The following is an 18045-nucleotide window of genomic DNA, read 5'->3' as shown; positions in this document are numbered from 1 at the left end:
TCCTGGAATGTTCCCACTAGGTCTCCACCCCTATATGTGTTAGACAAAAGGTTTGTGTGAAAAACGCCTTTAGACACTTGAGTTCAAAGTATGAAAAGGGCTCCATTGCAAGATGAGCCAAGTCAGGGTTGTGCTGCCACAAGCCCTGTTGAATGCATTCCCTTTCTACTGCCTCTTCTTGCCAATTCATTTGTAAGTGATAGCAAGTATTAATATAAATTCATTTCTTAGTGGAATATTGTACAACAGTCGTTGAATACTTGGTGCTTTTCTTTTTTTTTTTTTTGAGATGGAGTCTTGCTCTGTGGCCCAGGCTAGAGTGCAGTGATGCGATATTGGCTTACTGCAACCTCTGCCTTCCTGGTTCAAGCGATTCTCCTGCCTCAGCCTCCCGAGTAGCTGGGACTACAGGCGCATGCCACCATGCCCAGCTAATTTTTGTATTTTTAGTAGAGACGGGGTTTCACCATATTGGTCAGGCTGGTCTTGAACTCCTGACCTCATGATCCACCCGCCTTGGCCTCCCAAAGTGCTGGGATTACAGGCGTGAGCCACCGCGCCCGGACTGCTTGGTGTTTTTAAATGAAAAATGCTCGCTACAGCCAAATTCTCAAAAGGTCAAACTTGTCAGGTTTTGATGGTTTCTCACCAGATCAGAATCCAAATCACAAAGCTTCAAAGATCAATACTCCTTTAGCTAGAAAGTCAGGCTTGATATGCTGTTTTCTCAGTTATGTGAGTGTAAGAGAGTGAGAGTGAGCGTAAAATTGCGTGGCCACATGCAAGAGAATGTGTGTGTCTCATGTCAAGAGAGAAAAATATTCTCCATCCTGGCTTCCCAAGTAGCAGTTTGAAGTCATTGTTAATACAGTAAATGCTTACAAGGAATTCTTATCTATAGGTGAGTGGAAAGTGTCCCGGAGGCCTACTTGCACCTAAAACATAGAAAATCCATTAAAATCCTCTGTGTACATTAAATATTTTAAAACAGCAGTTTTGTGTGAGGGTTGAATAATGTAATGTGGGTGTTACTTTTTGTATATTACTACTTAAAATCCATTTTTTTTTTTGGAGACAGAGTTTCGCTTTTGTTGCGCAGGCTGGAGTGCAATGGCGCAATCTCGGCTCACCACAACCTCTGCCTCCCGGGTTCAAGTGATTCTCCTGCCTCAGGCTCCAGAGTAGCTGGAATTACAGGCACACGCCACCAGGCCTGGCTAATTTTGCATTTTTAGTGGAGACGGGGTTTCTCCATGTTGGTCAGGCTGGTCTCAAACTCCCGACCTCAGGTGATCCGCCCGCCTCGGCCTCCCAAAGTGCTGGGATTACAGATGTGAGCCACCGCGCTTGGCCAAAAGTCATTGTTTGTTTTAGTGATGAACTAACTGGCTTTGGGTTTGTTCTGTGTTTTTTCTCATGGTTATTTATCACTCTCAAATGGCGGTTATCTCTTCACGAGGAAGCAGGAGGGTGTGGGACTTCACTGTGACCCAGGTTTGCCCCGTGTGGTTTCAGTTGGCAATGCTTATGGAATGCATTCCTTGCAGTAGACTTTGAGGATCTTTGCCTCTTCCATAGAATGGAATAGTTGATGCATGAATGAAAAAAAATGCTTTAATGCTAATGATAAGCTCAGGAATGCAAACTGTATTTGCACAGGGCTTTCCCATTTTCCAAGTAGTATTTCATTTGATCCCTCTAATACTCTGTCAGGTAACTCTTTTTATGGAAGGAACTTTTGCTAATAAGGTCACAGGCCACTAAGGGGCTGGGCTGGGGATAAACCTAGGGTTCCTACCTGCTAGTGCATTGAGCTTACTCTTTACCAAAGTGGTTCTCGAGATGAATTTACAGGGTCACATTGTGATTCAGATGACATCTACTTATGGTTCTTTGGATACTGTGTGGTTTTGTGAACAGAGTTCTCTCTGAACCTGACTTTCTGCAGTTCTTCAGTGTCCCCGTACATGGTCCAAGTGCCAGTTGTGTTGTCCCTGCTTAAATTGTTGAATTCTTTGAGGGCAGAACTGCTTATTTCTTTTGTTGTCATGGGGCCCAGCAAAATAAGTATTTGTTAAGCTGAACAGTGCTCCAGCATGAATGCTTATACATATATTTCTGCCTCCCAAAACTTTTTTTTATATTACTACTTTATAAATTTTTATTAAATTTTTTTTTTTTTTTTTTTTTTTTTTTTTTGGTAGAGATGGGGTCTTGCTGTGTTGATCCTGCCAGTCTTGAACTCCTGGCCTCAAGCAGGCCTCCCAGAGTGCTAGGATTACAAGCCAAAGCTACCATGCCCAGCCCATATTTTTAGATATAGTTTTAGTTTGCTTAATTAAAAAGATATCTTGATACTGTGTTTTTAAAATATGACTCAAGCCTACCATTAATATGGGCAGTAAACTAATGACCATTCTAGGTGTCTTATTCACTTTATAATATTAGAAGGTATATAATGTGTTCACCTTCATGTGGAAAATACATCCTCAAAGTATGTATTTATGGTGGTAATGAGTTAAATTAGCCTAATTCCATGCCTAGTAACAGTTATTTATGAGCTGGCTGGTCAGTATTTAGACAAAGAATCTGATTCCCATGGAGCTATGGAGGGATCATCTTGAATCCAATTAAACTAAATATCATAGATACATAATAAAATATTTTCTTTGAACTAAGGAAGTTCAATATAAGTACATATAATAGGCCAGGCACAGTGGCTCATGCCTGTAATCCCAGAAATTTGGGAGACTGAGGCGGGCAGATCACCAGAGGTCAGGAGTTTGAGTTCAGCCTGGCCAACACAGTGAAACCTGTCTCTACTAAAAATCAAAAAAATTAGCCAAGCTTGGTGGCACATGCCTGTATTCCCAGCTACTCATGGTAGTGGTGGTGAGGTAGGAGAATCGCTTGAACCCCAGAGGTGGAGAGCAGTGAGCCGAGATTGTGCCACTGCACTCCAGCTCGGATATATATATACACACACACACACACACACACACACATATTTATAACTATGTATATTTATATGTGTATACACACACACACACAGAGACACACACACACATACACACACACACACATATAAAATAATGTGTTATTGATGCTTCACACACACACACACACACACACACACACACACACATAAAATAATGTGTTATTGATGCTTCCGGTGTTGGAATGTTCAGTCTAGATGCTTCATTTGCTGTTCAAAGGAGTTGGAACATCATTTAGTAGCAGCTTTGATATATTTTTCTAAAGTTCATTCTTTCAACAAATAGTTGAGTGCTATGAGCCAAGTGCTGTTGTGAGAGCTAGAGAAATTTTGGCCAAGAAGACAAAGCCTGTGCCTTTATGGGGCTTAAGTTCTAGTGTTCTTTTTTTTTTTTTGAGATGGAGTCTCGCTGTGTCACCCAGGCTGGAGTGCAGTGGCACAGTCTTGGCTCACTGCAAGCTCCGCCTCTCAGGTTCATGCCATTCTCCTTCCTCAGCCTCCCGAGTACCTGGGACTACAGGCGCCCGCCACCACGCCTGGCTAATTTTTTCTATTTTTAGTAGAGATGGGGTTTCACCATGTTAGCCAGGATGGTCTTGATCTCCTGACCTCGTGATCCGCCCGCTTCGGCCTCCCAAAGTGCTGGGATTACAGGCATGAGCCACCGCGTCCGGCCGAGTTCTAGTGTTCTTTCAGCGAGCTACTAATGGCAGTGTTACCTAGAATGAGCCAGGTGTATCTACGTGAGAGAACAAACATTGCGGAGAATGAATGAGTGAAGAAAGTAATTGGTCTCTGTTACAGGTGTATTTAATTTCATATAATATATGTTCTTATGTGTAAATTTAATCCTATTTTGAATGCACCAGACAGGTCCCTGTGAGAGAAAACCTGTGGTGAGTTCCTTAAAACTGGAGGAGTTCTCTCACGGTGCTTGCAGTCATCCCTGGTTTGTTAGTTGGCAGCCTGGGGGAAAGCGACAACATTTACTGAGGCCAAGTACCTGCCTAGGATTATGCTAGGAAAGTTTTTACAGATATTATCTTAATCTTTTTAAGAGCTTTATGAGGAAAAGCTACCATCATTAATGAGTGAGGAGACTGAGTTCAGAGAGTTTAACCAGGTTCCAGTGTATTTTTTAAAAACTGAGTTAGATAGAAGTGTTACCAGTATCATACAGGTCACATAGATGGCAAGATTTTAGTTAAAATTTTTATCTGTTTTTCTAAACAGTGGGTTTATTTCCCAAGTTGTGGTAAGAATATCTTTTTATAGAATAGTAATTTTGTGGGAGACTTAGGTAGGAGTGTGGGGATATTGTCCAGTAACTAGTGTCTGCTTTGTCACAACGCCGGAGTTACCAGAAACATTAAAAAAGGGTTGAATCACCACTGCCCAATAGAAGCATAATGTAAGTTATATAAGTTCTGTATATGTAATTTTAAGTTTTCTAGTAGCCACATTAAAAAGACAAAGTGAAATTAATTTTCTTTAATATATCTAAAATGTTGTTTCAACATATAATCAGTCTAAATTGTTGTTTTTCTATAAACTAGGTCTACAAAATTGGGTGTGTATTTTACACATCTTAATTTAGCTAGATTTCAAGTGCCTAGTAGCTACTTAAAGCTATAGTGGATAGCTACTACAAACTAATCATTTCACAGATGATTAAATAATGTCAAAGATTTTTTAGAAGCAGGAATTTCTGATTTCATATGTATGATTTCATGCATAAGTGATGAGGAAACAAAAGAACTAATATCTTTGTTATTTTTTGGCAGAGAGGAACGAAGGGCATCCTACGACTATAACCAAGATCGTACATATTATGAGAGTGTTCGAACTCCAGGCACTTATCCTGAGGATTCCAGGCGGGACTATCCAGCTCGAGGGAGAGAGTTTTATTCAGAATGGGAAACTTACCAAGGAGACTACTATGAATCACGATACTACGATGATCCTCGGGAATACAGGGATTACAGGAATGATCCTTATGAACAAGATATTAGGGAATATAGTTACAGGCAAAGGGAACGAGAAAGAGAACGGGAAAGATTTGAGTCCGACCGGGACAGAGACCATGAGAGGAGGCCAATTGAACGAAGTCAAAGTCCTGTTCACTTGCGACGTCCACAGAGTCCTGGAGCGTCTCCCTCTCAGGCAGAGAGGTTGCCGAGTGATTCTGAGAGGAGGCTTTACAGCCGATCCTCAGACCGGAGTGGAAGCTGTAGCTCACTCTCCCCTCCAAGATATGAGAAACTTGACAAATCTCGTTTGGAGCGCTATACAAAAAATGAAAAGACAGATAAAGAACGAACTTTTGATCCAGAGAGAGTGGAGAGAGAGAGACGCTTAATACGGAAGGAAAAAGTGGAAAAGGACAAAACTGACAAGCAAAAACGCAAAGGAAAGGTTCACTCCCCTAGTTCTCAGTCTTCAGAAACGGACCAAGAAAATGAGCGAGAGCAAAGCCCTGAAAAGCCCAGGAGTTGTAATAAACTGAGCAGAGAGAAAGCTGACAAAGAGGGAATAGCGAAAAACCGCCTGGAACTCATGCCTTGCGTGGTTTTGACTCGAGTGAAAGAGAAAGAGGGAAAGGTCATTGACCACACTCCTATGGAAAAGTTGAAAGCCAAGCTTGATAATGACACTGTCAAATCTTCTGCCCTGGACCAGAAACTTCAGGTCTCTCAGACGGAGCCTGCAAAATCTGACTTGTCTAAACTGGAATCAGTTAGAATGAAAGTACCAAAGGAAAAGGGGCTTTCAAGCCATGTTGAAGTGGTGGAGAAGGAGGGCAGGCTTAAAGCCAGGAAACACCTCAAGCCTGAGCAGGCTGCAGATGGGGTAAGTGCTGTGGATCTGGAGAAGCTGGAAGCAAGGAAAAGGCGCTTTGCAGATTCCAATTTAAAAGCAGAAAAGCAAAAACCAGAGGTCAAGAAAAGCAGTCCAGAGATGGAGGATGCTCGCGTGCTTTCAAAAAAGCAGCCTGACGTGTCCTCTAGAGAGGTCATTCTGCTGAGGGAAGGAGAGGCTGAAAGAAAGCCTGTGAGGAAAGAAATTCTTAAAAGAGAATCTAAAAAAATCAAACTGGACAGACTTAATACTGTTGCCAGCCCCAAAGACTGTCAGGAGCTTGCCAGTATTTCTGTTGGGTCTGGCTCAAGGCCCAGCTCAGACCTACAAGCAAGACTGGGAGAACCAGCAGGTGAATCTGTAGAAAATCAAGAAATCCAATCAAAAAAGCCCATTCCCTCAAAACCACAGCTCAAACAGCTGCAGGTATTAGATGATCAAGGACCAGAAAGAGAAGACGTTAGGAAAAACTATTGCAGTCTTCGTGATGAAACACCTGAACGTAAATCAGGCCAAGAGAAATCACATTCAGTAAATACTGAAGAAAAAATTGGCATTGACATCGATCACACGCAGAGTTACCGAAAACAAATGGAGCAGAGTCGTAGGAAACAGCAGATGGAAATGGAAATAGCCAAGTCTGAGAAGTTTGGCAGTCCTAAAAAAGATGTAGATGAATATGAAAGACGTAGCCTCGTTCACGAGGTAGGCAAACCCCCTCAAGATGTCACTGATGACTCTCCTCCTAGCAAAAAGAAAAGGATGGATCATGTCGATTTTGATGTCTGCACCAAGCGAGAACGGAATTACAGAAGTTCACGCCAAATCAGCGAAGATTCTGAAAGGACTGGTGGTTCTCCCAGTGTCCGACATGGTTCCTTCCATGAAGATGAGGATCCCATAGGCTCCCCTAGGCTAATGTCAGTAAAAGGGTCTCCTAAAGTAGATGAAAAAGGCCTCCCCTATTCTAACATAACAGTCAGGGAAGAGTCTTTAAAATTTAATCCTTATGATTCTAGCAGGAGAGAACAGATGGCAGATATGGCCAAAATAAAACTATCTGTCTTGAATTCTGAAGATGAACTAAATCGTTGGGACTCTCAGATGAAACAAGATGCCAGCAGATTTGATGTGAGTTTCCCAAACAGCATAATTAAGAGAGATAGCCTTCGAAAAAGGTCTGTACGAGATCTGGAACCTGGTGAGGTGCCTTCTGATTCTGACGAAGATGGTGAACACAAATCCCACTCACCCAGAGCCTCTGCATTATATGAAAGTTCTCGATTGTCTTTTTTATTGAGGGACAGAGAAGACAAGCTACGTGAGCGAGATGAAAGACTCTCTAGTTCTTTAGAAAGGAACAAATTTTACTCTTTTGCATTGGATAAGACAATCACACCAGACACTAAAGCTTTGCTTGAAAGAGCTAAATCCCTCTCTTCATCTCGTGAAGAAAATTGGTCTTTTCTTGATTGGGATTCCCGATTTGCAAATTTTCGAAACAACAAAGATAAAGAAAAGGTTGACTCTGCTCCAAGACCTATTCCATCCTGGTACATGAAAAAGAAGAAAATTCGGACTGATTCAGAAGGGAAAATGGATGATAAGAAAGAGGACCATAAAGAAGAAGAGCAAGAGAGGCAGGAATTGTTTGCTTCTCGTTTTTTACACAGCTCAATCTTTGAACAAGATTCCAAGCGATTGCAGCATCTAGAGAGAAAAGAGGAAGACTCTGACTTCATTTCTGGTAGGATCTATGGGAAGCAGACATCTGAGGGAGCAAACAGCACAACTGATTCCATTCAAGAACCAGTAGTTCTGTTCCATAGCAGATTTATGGAGCTCACACGGATGCAACAGAAAGAAAAAGAAAAAGACCAGAAACCCAAAGAGGTTGAGAAACAGGAAGATACAGAGAATCATCCCAAGACCCCAGAATCTGCTCCTGAGAATAAAGATTCAGAACTGAAAACTCCACCTTCCGTTGGGCCTCCAAGTGTCACAGTTGTAACTCTAGAATCAGCCCCATCAGCACTAGAGAAGACCACTGGTGACAAAATGGTAGAGGCGCCTTTGGTAACAGAAGAGAAGACTGCGGAGCCAGCCACCGTCTCAGAAGAAGCAAAGCCTGCGTCTGAACCTGCTCCTGCCCCTGTGGAACAGCTGGAACAAGTAGACCTGCCCCCAGGAGCAGACCCCAATAAAGAAGCTGCCGTGATGCCTGCGGGTGTTGAGGAAGGTTCATCAGGTGACCAGCTGCCTTATCTGGATGCCAAGCCTCCAACTCCCGGGGCCTCGTTTTCCCAGGCAGAGAGCAACGTAGATCCAGAGCCTGACAGTACCCAGCCACTTTCAAAACCAGTTCAGAAGTCTGAGGAAGCCAATGAGCCAAAGGCCGAAAAGCCAGACGCCACTGCAGATGCTGAGCCTGACGCAAACCAGAAAGCCGAAGCTGCTCCTGAGGCTCAGCCCCCAGCTTCTGAAGATTTAGAGGTTGATCCTCCAGTTGCTGCAAAGGATAAAAAGCCAAACAAAAGCAAGCGTTCAAAGACCCCTGTTCAGGCAGCTGCAGTGAGTATCGTGGAGAAGCCCGTCACAAGGAAGAGTGAGAGGATAGACCGGGAAAAACTCAAGCGGTCCAATTCTCCTCGGGGAGAAGCACAGAAGCTTTTGGAATTGAAGATGGAGGCAGAGAAGATTACAAGGACTGCTTCTAAAAACTCTGCTGCAGACCTTGAACATCCCGAACCAAGTTTGCCTCTCAGCCGAACAAGGCGCCGGAATGTAAGGAGCGTCTATGCAACCATGGGTGACCACGAAAACCGCTCTCCTGTCAAAGAGCCTGTTGAGCAACCAAGAGTGACCAGAAAGAGACTGGAGCGAGAGCTTCAGGAGGCCGCGGCGGTTCCCACCACCCCCCGGAGGGGAAGGCCTCCAAAGACACGCCGGCGAGCCGATGAAGAGGAGGAGAACGAGGCCAAGGAACCTGCAGAAACACTCAAGCCACCTGAGGGATGGCGGTCCCCAAGGTCCCAGAAAACTGCAGCTGGTGGTGGACCCCAAGGGAAAAAGGGAAAAAATGAACCAAAGGTGGATGCTACACGTCCTGAGGCCACCACTGAGGTGGGCCCCCAAATAGGCGTGAAAGAGAGCTCCATGGAACCCAAGGCTGCTGAGGAGGAGGCAGGGAGTGAACAGAAACGTGACAGAAAAGATGCTGGCACAGACAAAAACCCCCCTGAAGCTGCCCCTGTTGAAGTTGTAGAGAAAAAACCGGCCCCTGAAAAAAACTCCAAATCAAAGAGAGGAAGATCTCGAAACTCCAGGTTAGCAGTGGACAAATCTGCAAGTCTGAAAAATGTGGATGCTGCTGTCAGTCCCAGGGGGGCTGCAGCACAGGCAGGGGAGAGGGAAGCCGGGGTGGTGGCAGTCTCCCCTGAGAAAAGTGAGAGTCCCCAAAAGGAGGATGGTTTATCATCCCAATTGAAAAGTGACCCAGTTGATCCAGACAAGGAACCAGAGAAAGAAGACGTGTCTGCCTCTGGGCCGTCCCCAGAAGCCACCCAGTTAGCCAAGCAGATGGAGCTGGAGCAGGCCGTGGAACACATCGCAAAGCTCGCCGAGTCCTCTGCCTCTGCTGCCTATAAGGCAGATGCACCAGAGGGCCTTGCCCCAGAGGACAGGGACAAGCCTGCACACCAAGCAAGTGAAACAGAGCTGGCTGCGGCCATCGGCTCCATCATCAATGACATTTCTGGGGAGCCAGAAAACTTCCCAGCACCTCCACCTTATCCTGGAGAATCCCAGACAGATCTGCAACCCCCGGCAGGTGCACAGGCGCTGCAGCCTTCTGAGGAAGGAATGGAGACAGATGAGGCTGTATCTGGCATCCTGGAAACTGAGGCTGCTACAGAATCTTCTAGGCCTCCAGTCAATGCTCCTGACCCCTCAGCAGGCCCAACAGATACCAAGGAAGCCAGAGGAAATAGCAGTGAAACCTCACACTCAGTGCCAGAAGCCAAAGGGTCTAAAGAAGTGGAAGTCACTCTTGTTCGGAAAGACAAAGGGCGCCAGAAAACAACCCGCTCACGCCGCAAACGGAACACAAACAAGAAAGTGGTGGCTCCTGTAGAGAGCCATGTCCCTGAATCCGACCAAGCTCAAGGTGAGAGTCCTGCTGCAAATGAGGGGACAACCGTACAGCACCCCGAAGCCCCACAGGAAGAAAAGCAGAGTGAGAAACCCCATTCCACTCCTCCTCAGTCATGTACTTCTGACCTAAGCAAGACTCCCTCCACAGAGAATTCATCCCAAGAAATCAGTGTTGAGGAAAGGACTCCAACCAAAGCATCTGTGCCCCCAGACCTTCCCCCACCTCCCCAGCCAGCACCGGTGGATGAGGAGCCTCAAGCCAGGTTCCGGGTGCATTCCATCATTGAAAGTGACCCGGTAACCCCACCCAGTGATCCAAGCATCCCCGTACCCACACTGCCTTCTGTAACTGCAGCAAAGCTCTCACCTCCTGTCGCCTCTGGGGGGATCCCACACCAGAGCCCCCCTACTAAGGTGACAGAGTGGATCACAAGGCAGGAGGAGCCACGGGCTCAGTCCACTCCATCTCCAGCTCTTCCCCCAGACACAAAGGCCTCTGATGTTGACACCAGCTCCAGCACCCTGAGGAAGATTCTCATGGACCCCAAGTATGTGTCTGCCACAGGTGTCACTTCCACAAGTGTCACCACAGCCATTGCAGAGCCTGTCAGTGCTGCCCCTTGCCTACATGAGGCCCCGCCCCCTCCAGTTGAATCTAAAAAGCCTTTAGAAGAAAAAACAGCAGTTCCAGTGACAAACAACTCTGAGACACAAGCCTCGGAGGTGCTGGTAACTGCTGACAAGGAAAAGGTGGCTCCAGTCATTGCTCCCAAAATTACCTCTGTTATTAGCCGGATGCCTGTCAGCATTGACCTGGAAAATTCACAGAAGATAACCTTGGCAAAACCAGCTCCTCAAACCCTCACTGGTCTGGTGAGCGCACTCACTGGCCTCGTGAACGTCTCCCTGGTCCCAGTGAATGCCCTGAAAGGCCCTGTGAAGGGCTCAGTGACCACACTGAAAAGTTTGGTGAGCACCCCTGCTGGGCCCGTGAACGTCCTGAAGGGGCCTGTGAATGTTCTTACAGGGCCAGTGAATGTTCTCACCACTCCAGTGAACGCCACGGTGGGCACAGTGAACGCCGCCCCAGGCACAGTCAATGCCGCCGCGAGTGCAGTGAATGCCACAGCAAGTGCAGTGACCGTCACAGCGGGTGCGGTTACTGCTGCATCTGGTGGTGTGACGGCTACAACGGGCACGGTGACAATGGCAGGGGCAGTGATTGCGCCATCAGCAAAGTGCAAACAGAGAGCGAGTGCTAATGAAAACAGTCGGTTCCACCCAGGGTCCATGCCTGTGATCGATGATCGTCCGGCAGACGCGGGCTCAGGGGCGGGGCTGCGTGTGAACACTTCTGAAGGGGTTGTGCTCCTGAGTTATTCAGGGCAGAAGACGGAAGGCCCACAGCGGATCAGCGCCAAGATCAGCCAGATCCCCCCGGCCAGTGCAATGGACATTGAATTTCAGCAGTCGGTGTCCAAGTCCCAGGTCAAACCCGATTCTGTCACAGCATCGCAGCCTCCATCCAAAGGCCCTCAAGCTCCTGCAGGCTATGCGAACGTGGCCACCCATTCCACGTTGGTACTGACTGCCCAGACATATAACGCCTCTCCTGTGATTTCGTCTGTGAAGGCCGATAGGCCATCCTTGGAGAAGCCCGAGCCCATTCACCTCTCGGTGTCCACGCCTGTCACCCAGGGAGGCACGGTGAAGGTTCTCACCCAGGGGATCAACACACCCCCTGTGCTGGTTCACAACCAGCTGGTCCTCACCCCAAGCATTGTCACCACAAACAAGAAGCTTGCTGACCCCGTCACCCTTAAAATCGAGACCAAGGTCCTTCAGCCGGCCAATCTGGGGTCCACGCTCACGCCCCACCACCCTCCTGCTCTGCCCAGCAAACTGCCTACAGAAGTCAACCATGTCCCCTCGGGGCCCAGCATCCCAGCAGATCGAACTGTCTCCCATTTGGCAGCTGCAAAGCTAGAAGCTCATTCTCCTCGACCCAGTGGACCCGGGCCATCCTCATTCCCAAGGGCAAGCCACCCCAGCAGTACTGCATCCACGGCGCTCTCCACCAACGCCACAGTCATGCTGGCTGCAGGCATCCCGGTGCCCCAGTTCATCTCCAGCATCCACCCAGAGCAGTCTGTCATCATGCCACCCCACAGCATCACCCAGACTGTGTCCCTGAGCCACCTCTCCCAGGGCGAGGTGAGAATGAACACTCCAACGCTGCCCAGTATCACCTACAGCATCCGGCCAGAAGCGCTTCACTCTCCTCGGGCTCCGCTGCAGCCCCAGCAAATAGAGGTCAGGGCCCCACAGCGTGCCAGCACCCCGCAGCCAGCCCCAGCTGGTGTGCCTGCGCTGGCCTCCCAGCACCCTCCCGAGGAGGAAGTGCATTATCACCTTCCTGTCGCTCGAGCCACAGCCCCTGTGCAGTCAGAGGTACTAGTCATGCAGTCTGAGTACCGACTGCACCCCTATACTGTGCCACGGGATGTGAGGATCATGGTGCATCCACATGTGACGGCAGTCAGCGAGCAGCCCAGGGCCGCGGATGGGGTGGTGAAGGTGCCACCAGCCAGCAAGGCCCCTCAGCAGCCAGGGAAGGAAGCTGCCAAGACACCAGATGCCAAAGCTGCCCCCACCCCCACCCCTGCCCCCGTCCCTGTCCCCGTCCCCCTTCCTGCCCCCGCCCCTCATGGTGAGGCCCGTATCCTCACAGTTACCCCCAGTAACCAACTCCAGGGGCTGCCTCTGACCCCTCCTGTGGTGGTGACCCATGGGGTGCAGATTGTGCACTCCAGCGGGGAGCTGTTTCAAGAGTACCGGTATGGCGACATCCGCACCTACCACCCCCCGGCCCAGCTCACACACACTCAGTTTCCTGCCGCTTCCTCTGTTGGCTTGCCTTCCCGGACCAAGACAGCTGCTCAGGTGAGCCAGCCAGGTATCTCCCCACTGTCTGTTGGGCATGTGCTTGTGGGGCTCAGCAGGCTTTTAAGCAAAGATGTGTTAAGGAAATCAGGGGCCAGGTGTGGTGGCTTATGCCTGTAATCCCAGCACTGTGGGAGGCCCAGACGGGAGGACTGCTTAAGCCCGGGAGTTCGAGACCAGCCTGGGCAACATGGCAAAACCCCATCTCTACAAAAAAAAAAAAAAATTAGCCAGGTGTGGTGGCACACACCTGTGGTTTCAGCTACTTGGGAGGCTGAGGTGGGAAAATTGCTTGAGCCCTGGAGGCAGAGGTTGCATTGAACCAAGTGGTGCCACTAGGCTCCAGTGACAGAGCGAGACCCAGTTTCCAAAAAAAAAAAAAAAAAAAAAGCCAGGCATAGTGGCTCACGCCTATAATCCCAACACTTTGGGAGGCCAGGGCTGGCAGATCCCTTGAGGTCAGGAGTTCAAAACCAGCTTGGCCAACATGGTGAAACCCTGTCCCTACTTAAATCCGCCTTTTGGTAAAGATAGTGGTTGAGTACAAGTGAACTGGTCAGCTAGTCCCTAAAGATGTTGATCTTTTCATGAGTTTAAAGAGCTTTCTTAGTTCTGAGATGAAAGTATTAGATCACGTCATGGGGAGTTCTGCATATGGGGAGGGAGCTCTTGCTGGGTAGCGTCAGCGGGAGGCAGATAATAGGGGATCTCTCCTTACCTGGAACCCCGAGAACAGCTCTGTTGATTCAGGCTCCTTCTGTGGGCCTGACTTAACAGGAGATGCCACATCTCACCCTTTCCCTATGGCCCTTTGGGTCATTTGTTGGGCTCAGGGGCTTGTGCACAACAGACTGACTCTGTCCCTTTGCCTTCCTTCCCGACCCCAGGGCCCTCCTCCTGAAGGTGAGCCCCTGCAGCCCCCTCAGCCTGTGCAGTCCACACAGCCTGCCCAGCCCGCACCACCCTGCCCGCCCTCCCAGCTCAGCCAGCCCGGCCAGCCACCAAGCAGCAAGATGCCTCAAGTGTCCCAGGAGGCAAAGGGGACCCAGACGGGAGTAGAGCAGCCTCGCCTCCCAGCTGGACCTGCAAACAGGCCGCCTGAGCCTCACACCCAGGTTCAGAGGGCACAAGCGGAAACAGGCCCGACTTCCTTCCCCTCCCCTGTGTCTGTCTCCATGAAGCCTGACCTTCCAGTCCCTCTTCCCACTCAGACTGCCCCAAAACAGCCGTTGTTTGTCCCAACAACCTCTGGCCCCAGCACCCCACCAGGACTGGTTCTGCCACACACTGAATTCCAGCCAACCCCCAAACAAGATTCCTCTCCACACCTGACTTCCCAGAGACCCGTGGATATGGTTCAACTTCTGAAGGTAAGCATGAGCAGGGGCTACCCTTCCTGGCCCCCAGGTTTTATGCCATGTCAAATGTCCTAAGATTCCCTAGTTAACAGACCCGCAAGCTACAGCCTCTGGCCGCGTCCAGTGTGGCTCAGCGAGGGGCCATGAGCTCACTTCCTGTTTGTTTCCCTGTGAGCAGAAGTACCCCATCGTGTGGCAGGGCCTGCTGGCCCTCAAGAATGACACAGCTGCTGTGCAGCTCCACTTCGTCTCTGGCAACAACGTCCTGGCCCATCGGTCCCTGCCCCTTTCTGAAGGAGGGCCCCCACTAAGGATCGCCCAGAGGATGCGGCTGGAGGCAACGCAGCTGGAAGGGGTTGCCCGAAGGATGACGGTAAGACTCTAGGGGCCAGGTGAGCAACTGCCCCACCTACAGAGAGGGAAGACACAGGTAGTCCCTGCCAGCCCATCTCCCTGGCCTGTCATGGAAGCATTGACTGTATTCTTGTTGAAACCGTCTCTGTCGCCTGGGCTGGAGTGCAGCGGCGCGATCCTGTTCACTATAGCCTCTGCCTCCCGGGTTCAAGCCATTCTCTTGCCTCAGCCTCCTGAGTAGGTGGGATTATAGGCACGCACCACCATGCCCAGCTAATTTTTTGTATTTTTAGTAGAGTTGGGGTTTCACCATGTTGGCCAGGCCAGTCTTGAACTCCCGACCTCAAGTGATCTGGCTGCCTTGGCCTCCCAAAGTGTTGGGATTACAGGCCTGAACCACTGTGCCTGGCCAGTAACGGTATTCTTGAAGTGAGCAATGAAGGGTCCACTATGCTTCTACTTGGTGGGGGATGTAAAGTACCTCTAGACCCAGAAACAAGGCTTTACAGTTTTTAAAAATTATTATTTTTTAAATCAGCTTTCTCAGGTTGAAAAAAAGTTTTTTGTTTTTTTTTTTTTCATTCAAATATCAGGGTGGACTTTAAAGTCATCTCAGAGGTGGGGGTTTTTGTGGACCTGATACTGTGGGTTGGATGTGGGCTGCTGTTTGACTAGGAGGCCCCTGCTCACTGGCAGCTGGCCTCTGCCTCAGGTGGAGACAGATTACTGTCTGCTGCTGGCTCTGCCCTGTGGCCGTGACCAAGAGGATGTTGTGAGCCAGACCGAGTCCCTCAAGGCTGCCTTCATCACTTACCTGCAGGCCAAGCAGGCAGCAGGGATCATCAACGTTCCCAACCCTGGCTCCAATCAGGTCGGTTGTCCTGTGTCCTTCCTTCACATGTACATCCACAGGTGGGGCTGGTCAGGGTAGGTGGGCTGACTCATCTGGTGCCCACTAGATCTGGCCCCAGAGGTGGGCAAAGGGGCATTTTGGACAGAAGTCAGTAGACCACATGGGGTGGGGCGCCATCACTCATCTTGAAGAGAACCCAGGGAACTGCTGAGAACACAGGTTTTCCATGAGTTTAAAGATAGGGAAGAGGGCCCCAGGGGGTTCCTGTTTATAGTTTTCTGACACCTGCTAGGTCTTCCAGTAGACATAGTCCTGGCACATTTGCTGGTTGGGGACTGATTTGGCCTGGCTCTTAGCATTGGGCCTTTTCAGGGCTCCCCAATGGAAGTGGAGTTGTGGGGGTGAAGACAGAGGGTCCCACTTTGCTCTCTATCCTGTCTCCAGCCTGCCTACGTGCTGCAGATCTTCCCGCCCTGTGAGTTCTCTGAGAGTCACCTGTCCCGCCTGGCCCCTGACCTCCTTGCCAGCATCTCCAACATCTCTCCCCACCTCATGATTGTCATTGCCTCCGTGTGAGCCACTGAGTGGTTATCACCTCAGTGAATCTTCCCAGGGCTCTGCAGCAAAAACAAAGGACAACCCAGCCAAGCAGAGGAAGAAGCTGCCGAAGGGGACAGACTCCACTGCCAGACGGCCAGCCTTTTGCTGTCCTGCTGCCTGGCTCAGTTGGACAGACTTCCTCTAGGAGTGGTGCTGCTACCTTGTATGTTTACATAATGCTTTAGCCCAAGGACACATCACCAACCCATGGACTCGCAGACACCCTGGGGCTGGGTTTCTCTTTCCTCTTTTTGGAGAAAAGGAACAGGGCAGTGGAATGAAATTTTTTTTGTTTGTTTAAGAAACAAGAAAACAGAACTGCCTTTGCACTAAATTAGTGACTTGGACTTTTGCCCAGTGAAGACAGGCTGTGACACTCTGGATGTCTCGGTGTGTGTAGACACACATTGCGGACTCTTAACGCAGGAAGGACTTCAAACTTCTGCTGAGACCTTGGGGTCAAGGAACATTTCATTGGGTTTTTTTGTCCACCCCCATCTCCCTTGCTCATTTGGATGCGTCACCTTAATTCTCCTGCTGCCACCGTCTTTGATTCACCGGGATGTACAGTTTACAGTTGAAGAGCAAACAGAAAGGTTTTCTCTTGGTGTGGGATATGCAGAACTTGGGATGTGTGTATATATAAATATATAATATATATAAATATATATAATACTGACTTAAAAAATCAAATCCCCCGACATACATTTTTTTTAATCTGTGCCAAAAATGTGTTTTCAGAGGAAATCTTATTTTCATATTCAGACTTTGTATTGCCCACTCATTTGTATAAGTGCGCTTCGGTACAGCACGGGTCCTGCTCCCGCGATGTGGAAGTGTCACACGGCACCTGTACAAAAAGACTGGCTAACCCCTCTTCCTGTTACCTTGACCTCTCCCCCAGCTTCCTAACACTTATTAATTTATGAAACTGTTTTTCCCAGCGCAGTTTTGTTTTGTGTGTCCATTGGATTACAAACTTTATTAAAAAATATAAAACACACCAAGTGTGAATGTGATTGTCACTTGGGTGGGAGGACGAACCCTGGGTCCTTGGCTTATGGGAACAGTCAGCCCTCATCCCGCTTTTGCTCCCCATGCCAAGTCTGTACATGGGAACTATTTCCCTTCTGCCTCCTAGTCAGTCCTCCTCCCCAAGGATAATTTTATCTTGTACAAAGGAGATTTTTGTCACTGAACTTAACCATTTCTCACTCTTGTGGTGTCTTCAAAGTCCTAACTGGTTCTTAGGTAATGTGGAAGGCACTTCCAATTTTGATACAGAATATAACCACACCCCATGCCATCTCAGAAACATTTTAGCAAGCTTTGGTTTCTTGTCTTTTGCCCCCTCTTCCCTTCTCCCAGTGTGAAGCAGGCTGACTCCTGCAGAGGCAGTGGCCTGCTGGGGCCCCTGGGGGCTCATTTGATCCTGTATCTGCCTCCAGACAGGAGGATGGGAATTAGGGACAGGCTTCCCCTGCAGCTGGATTCTCTAGAAGCTGTGGAGTTGGGACAGGGACATGGGGACTATAAAGTTGGTGGTCTCACTTGTGATACCAATGGGCTCCTACAAATGGGCCTGTCCTGGTGTGAGGTGGACCACAGGTGCCGGGGCCACTGTGGGGGGACAAGATAGTACCTCCTGACTCCCTGCTGACAGGAGTGAGAAAGCTGTTCCACCAGCTCCCTACCTCCCCATCAAAGCCCCTGGCTGCTCCTTCCTGTCCCTCTGGGCTCCCAGCCTGGTGGCAGAGATGCCATTTTTGAACCTTCCCAAAAGATGATGGCACTGGCTTGGCCTTAGTCCTCAGGCCAGGTAACCCTGAAGCAAGTGTGGCTTCCATCTGCTCCCTTAGGCCCATCAGAGCCAGGGCAGTGGCCTGGGCCTGGCACTCTCCTTGGCCTACCTTGCCACTCTGGCTGGAAGG

At 49.1% G+C, this 18045-nt stretch overlaps 1 protein-coding gene across 3 annotated transcripts in view; it reads left to right on the top strand.

Moving 5' to 3' along the window:
- SPEN (spen family transcriptional repressor) overlaps window positions 1–17117 on the top strand; it is a 94276-nt gene extending 77159 nt beyond the window's left edge. For all 3 annotated transcript variants that reach the window (XM_054436830.2, XM_063659246.1, XM_054436839.2), the window contains 5 exons: window positions 4780–12949; window positions 13837–14319; window positions 14486–14680; window positions 15374–15532; window positions 15959–17117. In XM_054436830.2, coding sequence (XP_054292805.1) covers window positions 4780–12949; window positions 13837–14319; window positions 14486–14680; window positions 15374–15532; window positions 15959–16090 — 9139 coding nt within the window. In that variant the 3' untranslated portion in view covers window positions 16091–17117. The remainder of the gene's footprint in view (window positions 1–4779; window positions 12950–13836; window positions 14320–14485; window positions 14681–15373; window positions 15533–15958) is intronic.
- The last annotated feature ends 928 nt before the right edge of the window (window positions 17118–18045 follow it).

This window comes from Pongo pygmaeus, chromosome 1 (genome assembly GCF_028885625.2).
Source record: "Pongo pygmaeus isolate AG05252 chromosome 1, NHGRI_mPonPyg2-v2.0_pri, whole genome shotgun sequence".
NCBI lineage: Eukaryota > Metazoa > Chordata > Mammalia > Primates > Hominidae > Pongo > Pongo pygmaeus.
This window is presented reverse-complemented; position numbering and strand designations above follow the sequence as displayed.